Genomic DNA, 12,357 nt, shown 5'->3' with positions numbered 1-12,357 from the left:
TTTATTTTAACCTAGGTCCACCTTTGACATAACTGTCATGAAATCCAAAAAGATTTTTAAGGCCAAAAAAATTCCAAAATATATCACGTGAATAGTGTCAACAATATAATGGGCAACGTGTTGTTTTTTTTATTCATTGAATAGTGTCAACAATATAATGGGCAACCTGTTGTTTTATTTTATTCATTCGGAAGGGGATACCCACAAACATTTCAAATGGTAGCAGCTTGGCGCCATGTTGGCCAACCATTTATGATCCTTAGCCATCCAGTGTCACCATGATCCAGTTGTAGCAGCTTAGTCTAATTTGTATTAGCCGCGATGTTATTCCAGTTTTTTTGTGTCTAGTTAATATTTATGTTTTTGGTGTAATCAGGGGTATGCCCCGGTGTCACATGTATTGAACTTTTAATTTATATTTACATCTCCTGATTTGATGATCCAGTTGTAGCAGCAGAATTTGAATCCAAAGGCTCTCTTCGCCATTCATGATCCTTCAACCCAATTTGGCCAAAAAGGCTAAGTTCATCTCTTCTAATCTGCGTAGCCCCAGCCCCCCTTGATCTTTCCTATGCGTTATCGTTTCCCAGCTAACTAAATGACATCTCCTTTCGTCTTCATTCTCTCCCCACAAAAAGCCACGGATCAGTTTGTCAATTGTAAAAACAAACTACACCTTTTGGAATCAATGAGGTTTGCCTTGTGAAAAATTGAATGGTAGCCCGGATAGATTGAGCCAACACCACTCTTCCAACTAGAGACAACGATCTAGATCTCCAGTTTGCTAGCCTTTCCCGAACCTTATCAACGATGAGACGCCTAGGTATTTAATATCCTGAATACTTATTTTTATTACATTAAAAGTTATTTTTTGAAATATATTACTTAAAAACAAATTTTTAATATATTAAAAATAATTATTTAATACACTACAAATAAACATTTCTCAAGACCACGCTTCATAGTATAATTTGTCGCCGCAAGCTTTGGCAGTAGCCAGTAGTTATTAGAAAATTCATTTATAATATTAACAAACATAGATTAAATAAATCAACTTGACGCTTACATAATTGGTTGGCGCGCTTAAACCTCCCCTCTCACGTGTTGATCTGTATTAGACGAAAAATAAATAAATAAAAATTGTGATTTTTTTTTTTTAGTACTATTAACTCTATTACAATATATTATTTATTCATAGTCATTTTATCAACTTATTGAAGTATAAATAGTCAAAGTCATAATCTCCTATTTGAAAAAGTTACGGAGTACTTAATATCACAAGATCACAAGGTCATTGGTAGGATGAATGTTAGGACAACTAGCCCGCTAGTATATAAGTACGATATAGACTGTGGGTTACATAATTATGTAGATCATGGTTCCAAAATGATGTTATTTAACGTTTTTTTTTTTTTTTCATGTGACTATTGCAATATAAATTTTTATAATTTATAATGTACATTATTCTAATACATAATGTATATTATCTTACTCCAAAAGAATTTCATTATTTTAACACATAAAATACATTATTCTAATACATAATGTACATTATTTTTGAATACTACTGACTCTATTACAATGCAATATCTGTTCATAATTACTTTTCTCAAACCTGAGGCTTAATCCTACAATCTCCCCAACTTGATGTCATTGGACTGCAAGGTCCTTAACCAATAATTTGCGTATATAAATATGCTTGAAGTGAACATATATGCATATCGAGAAACAAGAAATTAAAGAAAGCTTAGAGAGGGAAAGATAGATAGATGGAGGTTCAAAGGCCACATGCCGTCTGCATTCCCTATCCAGCTCAAGGCCACATATGCGCCATGCTCAAGCTAGCCAAGCTTCTTCATCACAAAGGCTTTCACATTACCTATGTTCTCACTCAACTCAACTATACCCACATCATGAAAGCCAGAAACTTCCTCCCTCTCACTCAATCACCCACCTTCCGTTTCGAAACCATCCCTGACGGCCTTCCCTCACGGGAAAACCCCGACACCGCTCTAGACGTCGCCGACCTCTGCTTCTCGACGGGCAAGAATTGCTATGCTCCGTTCATGGAGCTGATTCAAAGGCTGAACAGTACGGCGTCGGATGTTCCTCCGGTTTCTTGTGTTGTTTCTGATACTGTTATGCCGTTCGCTGTTGGGGCTACCCAGGAGCTCGGTGTTCCGGTGGTATTGTTTTGGCCGCTTAGCGCCGTCGCCAGTTTGATGCACATATATTCTCCTCACCTCCGTGACAAGGTTACCAAAAACAAAGGTGTGAAAAATATCTCTTAGCTTATGACATCCCATCCGTTTGTATACCATATCAGGGCTAGCCCTATTATTTTATAGGTATGAGGCAAAGTAAAAACAATAGTTCTTCCACACACACGTGCACACACACATATATATGGCATCCCATTCATTTGTAGATTAGATTAAGCTAACTCTATCATTTTATAGGTCTGAGGCAAAGTAAAAATAATAGTTCCACACACACATTAGTTGCTTTCAAATGGGAATCAATTAGCTTCCCTTGCAAACTTCTGAAGGAATACAGGATAAGTTTTACATGAATGCACAACACCGTAAGTACTACATGGTTGCACAACAACTTGGTGCATTTGTATAATATATATATATATATATATATATATATATATATATGTATATATATATATATATTAATGATTAAATGGATTATAATATTAAATAATAATGTACCTCTTCTGAATATAATGTACATTATTTTTGTACTGAATGTACATTATTTTACAGTAGACAAAATATGGTCCACACAACACAACTTGTGTGGACCATGATGATTGCCGCAAATTATATCGTGCACCGCGGTGCATGATCGATCATGCACCGCGCATCAAAACGACGTCGTTTTGTTTAATGAAAAGAAACAGAATCTTTGCAAAAAAAACTCTATTCTTCAGTTTCATTTTGTATACAATGCAGTTTCAGTTCAACACAACTTCAGTTTCATTTCGATATAACTACAGTTTCATTCAATATTTATACACTCAAATATGTGAAAATGTTATTTAATTTTATTTTATATACACTATAGTTTCATTAAAACACAACTACATGATCATTTTAATATAATTACAGCTTCATTGTACAATATACACTCAAATATGTGAAATGTTATTCAGTTTCATTTTATATATACTGTAGTTTCATTTCACCACAAATACAGTATCATTTTGAAATAATTACAGTTTCATTTGATAATATAAAAATAATACGTGAGACAGTGTCGATTTAGACACACTGTAGTGTCACTCTGTTATAACTGCAGAAACGGAGCCATTTTGATGCGCGATGCATAATCGATTATGCACTGTGGTGCACGATATAACGGCAGAATGATTGCCTTTAGGGCCCGCCTACATTATATCCAATAAATGCTTTATGATAAATATGTTTTTGCATACAGATGTCATTTCTGGTGACTACATTATTGATTGGATCCCGGGAGTCGAGAGTATTCGCCTGAGCGATATCCCAACCACAGCTTGGTCCACAGATCCAAACGACCCCTTCATTGACTATATAATTTCTGAAGTAGCTTCAAAAAGCTACAAAGCTTCAGCTCTCATCTTTCACACATTTGATGAGTTAGAACCCCAGGTGTGTAAGGCATTGTCCTCTATGTTCCATCGGGTCTACACTATCGGCCCCATCCCAATGCTTCTCAAAGGATTACCAGAAAGTGATGAAATCGACAAAATCGAATGTAATCTATGGAAAGAAGATTCCACTTGTATTCAATGGCTGGACACTAAAAACCCAAAATCAGTAGTTTATGTGAACTTTGGGAGTCTGGCAGTTACCGACCCAGAAAAGTTGATCGAGTTTGCAATGGGGCTGAGTAAAAGCATGCAGAATTTCTTGTGGATTATCCGCCCAGAACTCATATCTGGCGACTGGTCAACAATTCTCCCTCCCGAGTTCATGGATGCTGTCAAGGACAGAGGCTTTATAGCCAACTGGTGCGATCAAGAACGAGTGCTAAACCACCCTTCTGTCGGGGGATTCTTGACCCATTGCGGGTGGAATTCCATGGTGGAAAGTATGAGTGCGGGAGTGGCGATGGTCTGCTGGTCGTTTTTCGCCGACCAACCGACAAACCGCTACTGTTGTTGCTCGCAATGGAGACTCGGTTTGGAGATAGAGAATGATGTGAAGAGAGAAAACGTTGAGAGTGTGGTGAGAGAGTTGATGGAAGGAAAGAAGGGTAGAGAAGTGAAGAAGAAGGCATTGTTTTGGAAGGAAAGAGCTGAGGTGGCTACTAGTGTGGGAGGCTCATCGTTTCTAAATTTGGATAAGTTGATTGGGGAAGTACTGCTAAGTGGTGGCCAACATTTTCCAAATGGTGTATAATATAATGGAAAATTGTGAAGATATATTTGTATTTGTGGGCAAGTTAATTATGTATTAGTGTATCACTATATATTTATTTTTGAAATAAGGTAATATGATTGTATTTCAACATTTTCTTTTTAGGGTGTTTTGGAAGACACGGAAAATAATTTCTAGAAATCATTTTTTAGTTCCACGTGCTTGGATTTACTTGGAAAATCAAGTCAACGGTATTGGTGATAATAAACCAAAATCGATTTAATATCGCAAAATAATATTTATATATACACACACAAGTATATAAAATATTATTCGATATATATCCGATATATATATATATATATATATATATATATATATATATATATATATATATATATAAATCAGATCGCCACGGTTATATATACATATATATCTACGGAAAAGATATACAAATATATATATCAACCAAAATTGGAACGTATAATCCTCAGATTATAATTCCAATCCACAATTAATTCAAATAGAGAGAGGATTTTTGCTTATAAGCATAATCCAAAACCGAAAGAAGGAAAAGATGGCTCATGTATGGGTATAGGGTTTTTAGTGCGAGTCAAGAGATCACTCTTTCCTTAAAACCTTATTTGCCACCTCCCAAAAGTGCTAGAAGCGTTGTGGCCTAGGTTTCCCAGGATAAAACGTGCTACGGTCCGACGTTTGAGCCCCAAACGAACGAACCCGGCGAACTAGAGCAAAGCCTTGAACACAGTTAGGCAAAGAAAGGAGTAGAAGCAGAGTTTTGAAAAACGTGCAAGTGTGTATCTCTCTTGTTGTGTTCTTGTTCACTGTGTGTCAAAAAATCTGCTGTCCAACTCCCTTCTTATATAGGAAATGAAGGATCAATAGCATTCAAGTTGGCATTTAACAAATGATTTGTAACACCTGAAACAACCACCATTAAGTGATATTAAATTCAAATTTTAAAATTAGAATTAATAGACAATTAATTCCGTAACGGATGAATTTAATCCCACAAGTATTGTCCCAGCTGTGTTACTTTCGGCCTCCTCTCGAGAAACTTTCGGCTTCCTCTCGAGGAACTTTCGACCCAACTCTCGACCAAGGTCCAAGGTCGAACTTTCGACCAACTCTCGACCAAGGTCTAACTTTCGACCTCCTCTCGACCAAGGTCCAAGGTCGAACTTTCGACCAAGGTCCAACTTTCAAGTGACTTTGGAAAAATGATATCGAAAGTTAGCATGAATTAACCCGCAAGGCCTGCCAACTCAAGCTTGAATCAAGCCTTTTCGATTCCAATTTGGGATTTGATTTGCACACGCAAGAGAGAGCCTCTATGTTATACAATTCAATAAGCCTCTAAAGGACTCTTGTATAAATAGTCACTAGTGGAAATTATGAAATTTTTGACCACCTGAAAGTGATCTTAAATCAAGTTGATACCAAAAAGTAGTCGGAAATAGCAACAAAGGTTTTTCCGGATACCAAACAATATCTCATTCACCCATTATCTGTTTTGAGCGTATAATATATCAATCTCTTCGTCTCACTACGAAGAACCCGAATCTACTTTGACCCGACCACAAAATAACCACTTAAAATGTCATTTTAATGCTATTTTTCCAACAAACGGAAATCATTTTTCATTAATTTAGGAACATAAGGTAATTTGGCGGAAGTCATTTTTCACAGGTTGATAATATTTTGGCAGAAACCAGTATTTACTAGTTTCAACGGGAAACTAGAGGTTTTTTTTTTTCTTTTTAATTTTTAATAAATATTATTATTTTTAATATTATTATAAATATTTTTATATTCTAAATAAAAAAATTAAAACGTTTAATTATACAACTACTCATTTTTTAGAAAATGAATCAAACACATCAAGATAATTTTATGGAATGCAACCGAACACTGAAAATAAAAATAATTTTTTTAAAAATGACTCATTTAAAAAAAATATTTCCAAAATTCTTTTTTCTGGTTTCCAAATACACCCTTAATATAATGGTCGCATGAAATTTATTTTAGGCGGCTAAAAGTGAAATTTTATATCAAATACGTCAACAATTAAAAGTGAAATATAAATAAAAAAAGATTAAAAATATAAATGTCATTTGTAATTGATAGTGCTAAGAGCATCCACACCAAAGAAGATTTCACGGTACACAAGAAAACTTTATCTACATGGAAGAGAGAGAGCGTAGGTGAGAGAAATTTGAGTTGCTCCTGCAAAGGTTGGGGAGAATTCAGAATTTGTGGGACCTACCACAATTTATACCAGTGGTGACAGCCATGCGTGGCTGTCACCAATGCGCCCAGCGCACTGCACACGCCCCTGGGCGCGTCAGGCGCGCCTCTCGCCTGACAATCATAAAATATTCTTTTTTGCAATTTTTTTTTCCTTTTTTCTCTTCCTTCCCATCTTCTCTTTCCTAATTACTCTTACATTCTCCCACAATTCTCTCCAACCATTGTGGATGCTCTAATAAGTACTGGATCTATATATGCTAGGCATATAGTGATAACAATATAATGGAAATACATAGGCCTTGTTTGGTAAAAAATTAGCCTATAGGCTAATTTTGACTTATTTGACCACTATTAATTGTTTGATTTAGTTAAAATATCAATACAAATGTTTGGTTAATTAGCTTTTTGCAACTCCAAAAGGCTAAAATTCAAAAAGCTACTCCAAGCAACTTTTTCAATTAGCTTTTTGGGAAAAGAAATTATACCAAACAGCTATCAACTAACAGCTAATTTACCAAACACTTTTTTACAATCAGCTATTGTTATCAACTATTTATACCCTCTAATTAACACAATCAGCTAACAGCCATTTTATCAAACAGGGCCATAGTCAAGTAAAATATAAGTATTATATTGATAGTATTGAATCCTTAGCTTAGTACAATTCAAGTAGAATATAATTAAGGAGCTCCGAAGGCTGGCTCTATTGTAGTCGGGAAGTGTACTAAGTCTATGAAATTGAATTATTTTGTTGATTGAAGGAGGTCTCTATTTATAGTATCAGAATAGGGAGATATGCTAAGTTCTCCATTAACCGGTTTGGCGTGGCGGTGCAGCATTACTGGCACACGCGCGCAGGGGAAGTTACTATTCCGACCACTTTTGATATCCGGAAAAACTTTTGTCGCTATTTCCGATCACATAGCATCCAATTTTGTAAAGTGATCGGAAAAATCAACAACTAGAAAGATTGGCGGAGCGAATGAAGATTAATCGGGTGGACCTGAACTGTTAAACGAACAGGAAAAGATCCGGACCACATTTACAAAAAAAAAAAAAAAAGTATGCATACCATATATTCCTATCAGATCAGATATATTAAAGTGAAATAAATAATATTTGAAGTGTGATTCGTTAATATATAATTGAAATTATTATAAATGAAATTTATGTCAAAATTTATTCAAGTTGACCACCAAATGGGACAAATAAAATCTGTGTGGATTATAGTATTGTACCCGTCATTATCATGGATCTGGATCTGGAACACGTTTTAATTAGATGGCAACTTTAATTATATTTAAAGGGTTTTTGCAGATAGGGGTTAAAAGAAACCATTGCAGGCTTTTTAATTCATTCAAATGAATGATTAAGCTAAGCATAAACTATATTTAAATGGATTAAAAAATAAGTTTAAAGTTTAAAGAGTAAATTCTAGTTTTGGTCTTACTGTTATATGGACGTATCTAATCTTAGTCCACCTTAATTAATTTTGTCACATTACAATCATTGCTATTGGACGTGTTCCACTTTTAGTCCACGTTAGTATTTCGATTGAGAGGCTGTGTAATCCAAGAACATTTTGGTCTTTCTATGTTTGTAAGAGTACCTGAACCGCCATGGCTTCCCATTTCCCATTCTCGTTGTTCGACGAGCCATCGTCGGCGAGGTAGACAGGACTAAAATAAATTTATACAAAGGCTCAGCTAAATGCTTATACACGAGCTAGAATAAAGTTGAAGCTTTCATCTAAATTAAACTATCAAAGTAGCTCTTAAAAGATTTGCAAAGTACTATCACCATGCAATTAAAATAAATGTAAGTAGAACATAGATGCAGCTGGCCAGCTTTAAAAAATTATTTCTAGTGCCCAAATCTGAAAGCACTATCAGGATGCACAGCAGCCGTCGATCTTCTTCTTCCATAGGATCCTGGCCGTAGCAACACACATAAATAGCGTCCAGAGCTTTCTCAGCTCGGATTTACATAGGTATGCTCGGGCGCCGGAGCTCTCAGTTTCCACCGCTTTTGAAAGTGGTTCACGCAATATAATGCTTTAGTATTTTAGTGAATTGAATAAGATCGGTAATATATGCATAAACCTCTACTAAGTACTAACCTCTCTGGCTTCATTTATCATCGCCATGAAATTTTGCTCTTCCAGCTCAATATCGTTTGATATTCGAAAGCTTACGAAATAAACTGGCCAAGTACCTTGTGCTCAGATGGCATCCATGTTAGACTCTCATATTGGAGGTTGTGAGTTGAAGCCTCAATGGCGTAAAAGAAGAAACATTCACATTAAATGCAAGTATGGGTTGTCAGAAAAAGAAGTACAATAGGTATGAGATGGGTTGTCAGCTCAGCATATGACTACAGTAAAAAGCTAATAATCTTTTTATACTTTACAAGTCGGAGACATCCGAATTTTGAACGGACGATGCATCAGAAGGGCAGATGAGGAATTCCATGTAGTAAGGTTCAACCATTAAAACATCGAGTACAAGAAAAACTGTCTGAAAATGTTATGAGCAAATATCATTGAGCCTTTATGCATATTTAAAGATTTGTAGCCGCGAGCTTTGGCAGTAGTTATTAGAAAATTCATTTATAATATTAACAAACATAGATTAAATAAATCAACTTGACGCTTATTATATAATTGGTTGGCGCTTAAACCTCCCCTCTCACGTGTTGATCTGTACGAGACGAAAACTACATAAATAAAAATTGTGAATTTTTTAAATATTACTGATTCTGTAGTATCTGTTCATAACCACTTTATCAATTTACTGAAGCACAAAAAGTTAAATATATAATCTTCCACTTGAGAGAATTACTTCATCTCACTAGATCACAAGGTCATTAGTAAGATGAATGTTAGAACAACTAGCCCGCTAATATATAAGTACAATATGGACTGTGGTTTACATATTTATGTGGACCACAGTTCAAAAATGACGTTATTTAACGTACTTTTTTTTATGTGACTCGTTGCAATATAAATTTTTATAAATTATAATGTACATTATTCTAACACATAATTTATATTATCTTATTCCAAAAGTGTCATTATTTTAGCACATAAAATACATTAGTTTAACACATAATGTACATTATTATAATACATAATGTACATTATTTTTACTCTAAAATTTTATTATTCTAACACATAAAATTTAGCAATATTGTTTTCGACCATAGTCCACGCAGCTACACAATAATTAGCCTAAGCAGAATTAGTCTAAGCACAAAGAGCCAATATCATCTCCACCAAAGTTTAATCTCACAATCTCCCTTATCTTATAAGGGAGCAACTTAAGATGGTTGGCCAATAATTTGCGTATATAAGTATGCTTGAAGTGAACATATATGCATATCGAGAAACAAGAAATTAAAGAAAGCTTAGAGAGGGAAAGATAGATAGATGGAGGTCCAAAGGCCACATGCCGTCTGCATTCCCTATCCAGCTCAAGGCCACATATCCGCCATGCTCAAGCTAGCCAAGCTTCTTCATCACAGAGGCTTTCACATTACCTATGTTCTCACTCAACTCAACTATACCCACATCATGAAAGCCAGAAACTTCCTCCCTCTCACCCAATCACCCACTTTCCGTTTCGAAACCATCCCCGACGGCCTTCCCTCACGGGAAAATCCCGACACCGCTCTCGACGTGGCCGACCTCTGCTTCTCCACGGCCAAGAATTGCTATGCTCCGTTCATGGAGCTGATTCATAGGCTGAACAGATCGTCAGATGTTCCTCCAGTTTCTTGTGTTGTTTCTGATACTTTTGTGGCGTTCACTGTTGGGGTTGCCCAGGAGCTCGGTATTCCGGTAGTATTGTTTTGGCCGATTAGCGCCGTCGCCAGTTTGATGCACATATATTCTTCTGACCTCCGTGACAAGATTTCCAAAAACAAAGGTGTTAACAAATAATTTCTCTTAGCTTATGACATCCCATCCATTTGTATACCTGCTACGTCTATTATTTTATAGGTCCAAGGTAAAGTAAAAACAATAGTTCTACACACACACATATAGTTGCTTTCAAATGGAAACCAACTTTCTCGTACAAACCCACGAACTTCTAAATGAATGCACTGTAATTTCTACATGAATGCACAACACCATAAGTACTACATGAATGCACAACAACACGGTGCATTCGTGCAGTAATTTCGATGCATTCATGTAGTAGGTGTAGTGCATTTGTGTAGTAGTCGCGAAGTTGTACTTTTTGTGTATTCCTTTAGTTCGCATGTTGACACCTGAACATACCATATATATTAATTAATGATTAAATAAATTATAATATTAAATAATAATTTTAAGGTTGTGTAAAAACCAAGTTAGGGGTCCTTCTAACATTGGGCTTAGGGCGGGTGCCTAGATCTAAGATCATATCAGATATCCTCCAATAAATGCTTCATGATAAATATATGTTTTTGCAATACAGATGCCAATTTTGGTGACTATATTATTGATTGGATCCCTGGAGTCGAAAGTATTCCCTTGAGTGATATCCCAACCACAGCTTGGTCCACAGATCCAAATGACCCCTTCATTGACTATATCATTTCTGAAGTAGCTTCAAAAAGCTACAAAGCTTCAGCTCTCATCTTTCACACATTTGATGAGTTAGAGCCCGAGGTGTGCAAGACATTGTCCTCTATGTTCCATCGGGTCTACACTATCGGCCCCATCCCAATGCTTCTCCACGGATTACCAGAGAGTGATGAAATCGACAAAATCGAATGTAATCTATGGAAAGAAGATTCCACTTGTATTCAATGGCTGGATACTAAAATCCCAAAATCAGTAGTTTATGTGAACTTTGGGAGTATGACAGTTACCGACCCAGAAAAGTTGGTCGAGTTTGCAATGGGACTGAGTAAAAGCATGCAGAATTTTTTGTGGATTATCCGCCCAGAACTCATATCTGGCGACTGGTCCACAATTCTCCCTCCCGAGTTCATGGATGCGGTCAAGGACAGAGGCTATATAGTCAACTGGTGCGATCAAGAACAAGTACTAAACCACCCTTCTGTCGGAGGATTCTTGACCCATTGCGGGTGGAATTCTATGGTGGAGAGTATGAGCGCTGGAATGGCGATGGTCTGTTGGTCGTTTTTCGCCGACCAACCGATAAACCGCTATTGTTGTTGCTCGCAATGGAGGCTCGGTTTGGAGATAGAGAATGATGTGAAGAGAGAGAACGTTGAGAGTGTGGTGAGAGAGTTGATGGAAGGAGAGAATGGTAGAGAGGTGAAGAAGAAGGCATTGTTTTGGAAGGAAAGAGCTGAGGTGGCTACTAGTGTTGGAGGCTCATCATTTCTAAATTTGGATAAGTTGATTGGGGAAGTACTACTCAGTGGTGGACAACATTTTCCAAATGGTGTATAATATAATGGAAAATTGTGAAGATATATTTGTATTTGTGGGCAAGTTAATTATGTATCAATACAGTGTATCACTATATATTTATTTTTGAAATAAGGGAATATGATTGTATTGCAACATTTTCTTTTTAGGGTGTGTTGGAAATCACTGAAAATAATTTCTTCAAATCATTTTTCAGTTTTCAGAGTTTGGATGTGCTTGGAAAATCAAGTCAATGGAAATCATTTTTCATTTGATTTAGGAAAACAAGGTAATTTGGTGGGAAGTCATTTTTCACAGGTTGACAAAAATTGTTTTTGGCAGAAATCAGTATTTACTGCTCAGTGGTGG

The 12,357-nt window shown here is 36.1% G+C and overlaps 2 protein-coding genes across 2 annotated transcripts; both read left to right on the top strand.

Moving 5' to 3' along the window:
• Positions 1 to 1,714: 1,714 nt before the first annotated feature.
• On the top strand, positions 1,715 to 4,516 carry LOC109167612 (7-deoxyloganetin glucosyltransferase-like). Its single transcript, XM_019316660.1, has 2 exons — positions 1,715 to 2,271; positions 3,448 to 4,516. The coding sequence occupies exons 1-2, from the start codon at positions 1,770 to 1,772 to the stop codon at positions 4,392 to 4,394; spliced, it is 1,449 nt and encodes a 482-aa protein (XP_019172205.1). The 5' UTR covers positions 1,715 to 1,769; the 3' UTR covers positions 4,395 to 4,516.
• Positions 4,517 to 9,972: 5,456 nt separating this feature from the next.
• LOC109167614 (7-deoxyloganetin glucosyltransferase-like) lies at positions 9,973 to 12,146 on the top strand. Its single transcript, XM_019316662.1, has 2 exons — positions 9,973 to 10,549; positions 11,084 to 12,146. Exons 1-2 carry the CDS (start codon positions 10,051 to 10,053, stop codon positions 12,028 to 12,030), a joined length of 1,446 nt encoding a protein of 481 aa, XP_019172207.1. The 5' UTR covers positions 9,973 to 10,050; the 3' UTR covers positions 12,031 to 12,146.
• The last annotated feature ends 211 nt before the right edge of the window (positions 12,147 to 12,357 follow it).

This window comes from Ipomoea nil, unplaced genomic scaffold (genome assembly GCF_001879475.1).
Source record: "Ipomoea nil cultivar Tokyo-kokei standard unplaced genomic scaffold, Asagao_1.1 scaffold3169, whole genome shotgun sequence".
Classification (NCBI taxonomy): domain Eukaryota; kingdom Viridiplantae; phylum Streptophyta; class Magnoliopsida; order Solanales; family Convolvulaceae; genus Ipomoea; species Ipomoea nil.
This window is presented reverse-complemented; position numbering and strand designations above follow the sequence as displayed.

Bases quoted from the DNA above. Each gene is read 5' to 3' on its own strand.
- LOC109167612 (XM_019316660.1), top strand. From the start codon at position 1,770: ATGGAGGTTCAAAGGCCACATGCCGTCTGCATTCCCTATCCAGCTCAA. The intron at 2,272-3,447 runs GTGTGAAAAATA...TTTTGCATACAG, and splicing joins CAAGGTTACCAAAAACAAAG to ATGTCATTTCTGGTGACTAC.
- LOC109167614 (XM_019316662.1), top strand. From the start codon at position 10,051: ATGGAGGTCCAAAGGCCACATGCCGTCTGCATTCCCTATCCAGCTCAA. The intron at 10,550-11,083 runs GTGTTAACAAAT...TTTGCAATACAG, and splicing joins CAAGATTTCCAAAAACAAAG to ATGCCAATTTTGGTGACTAT.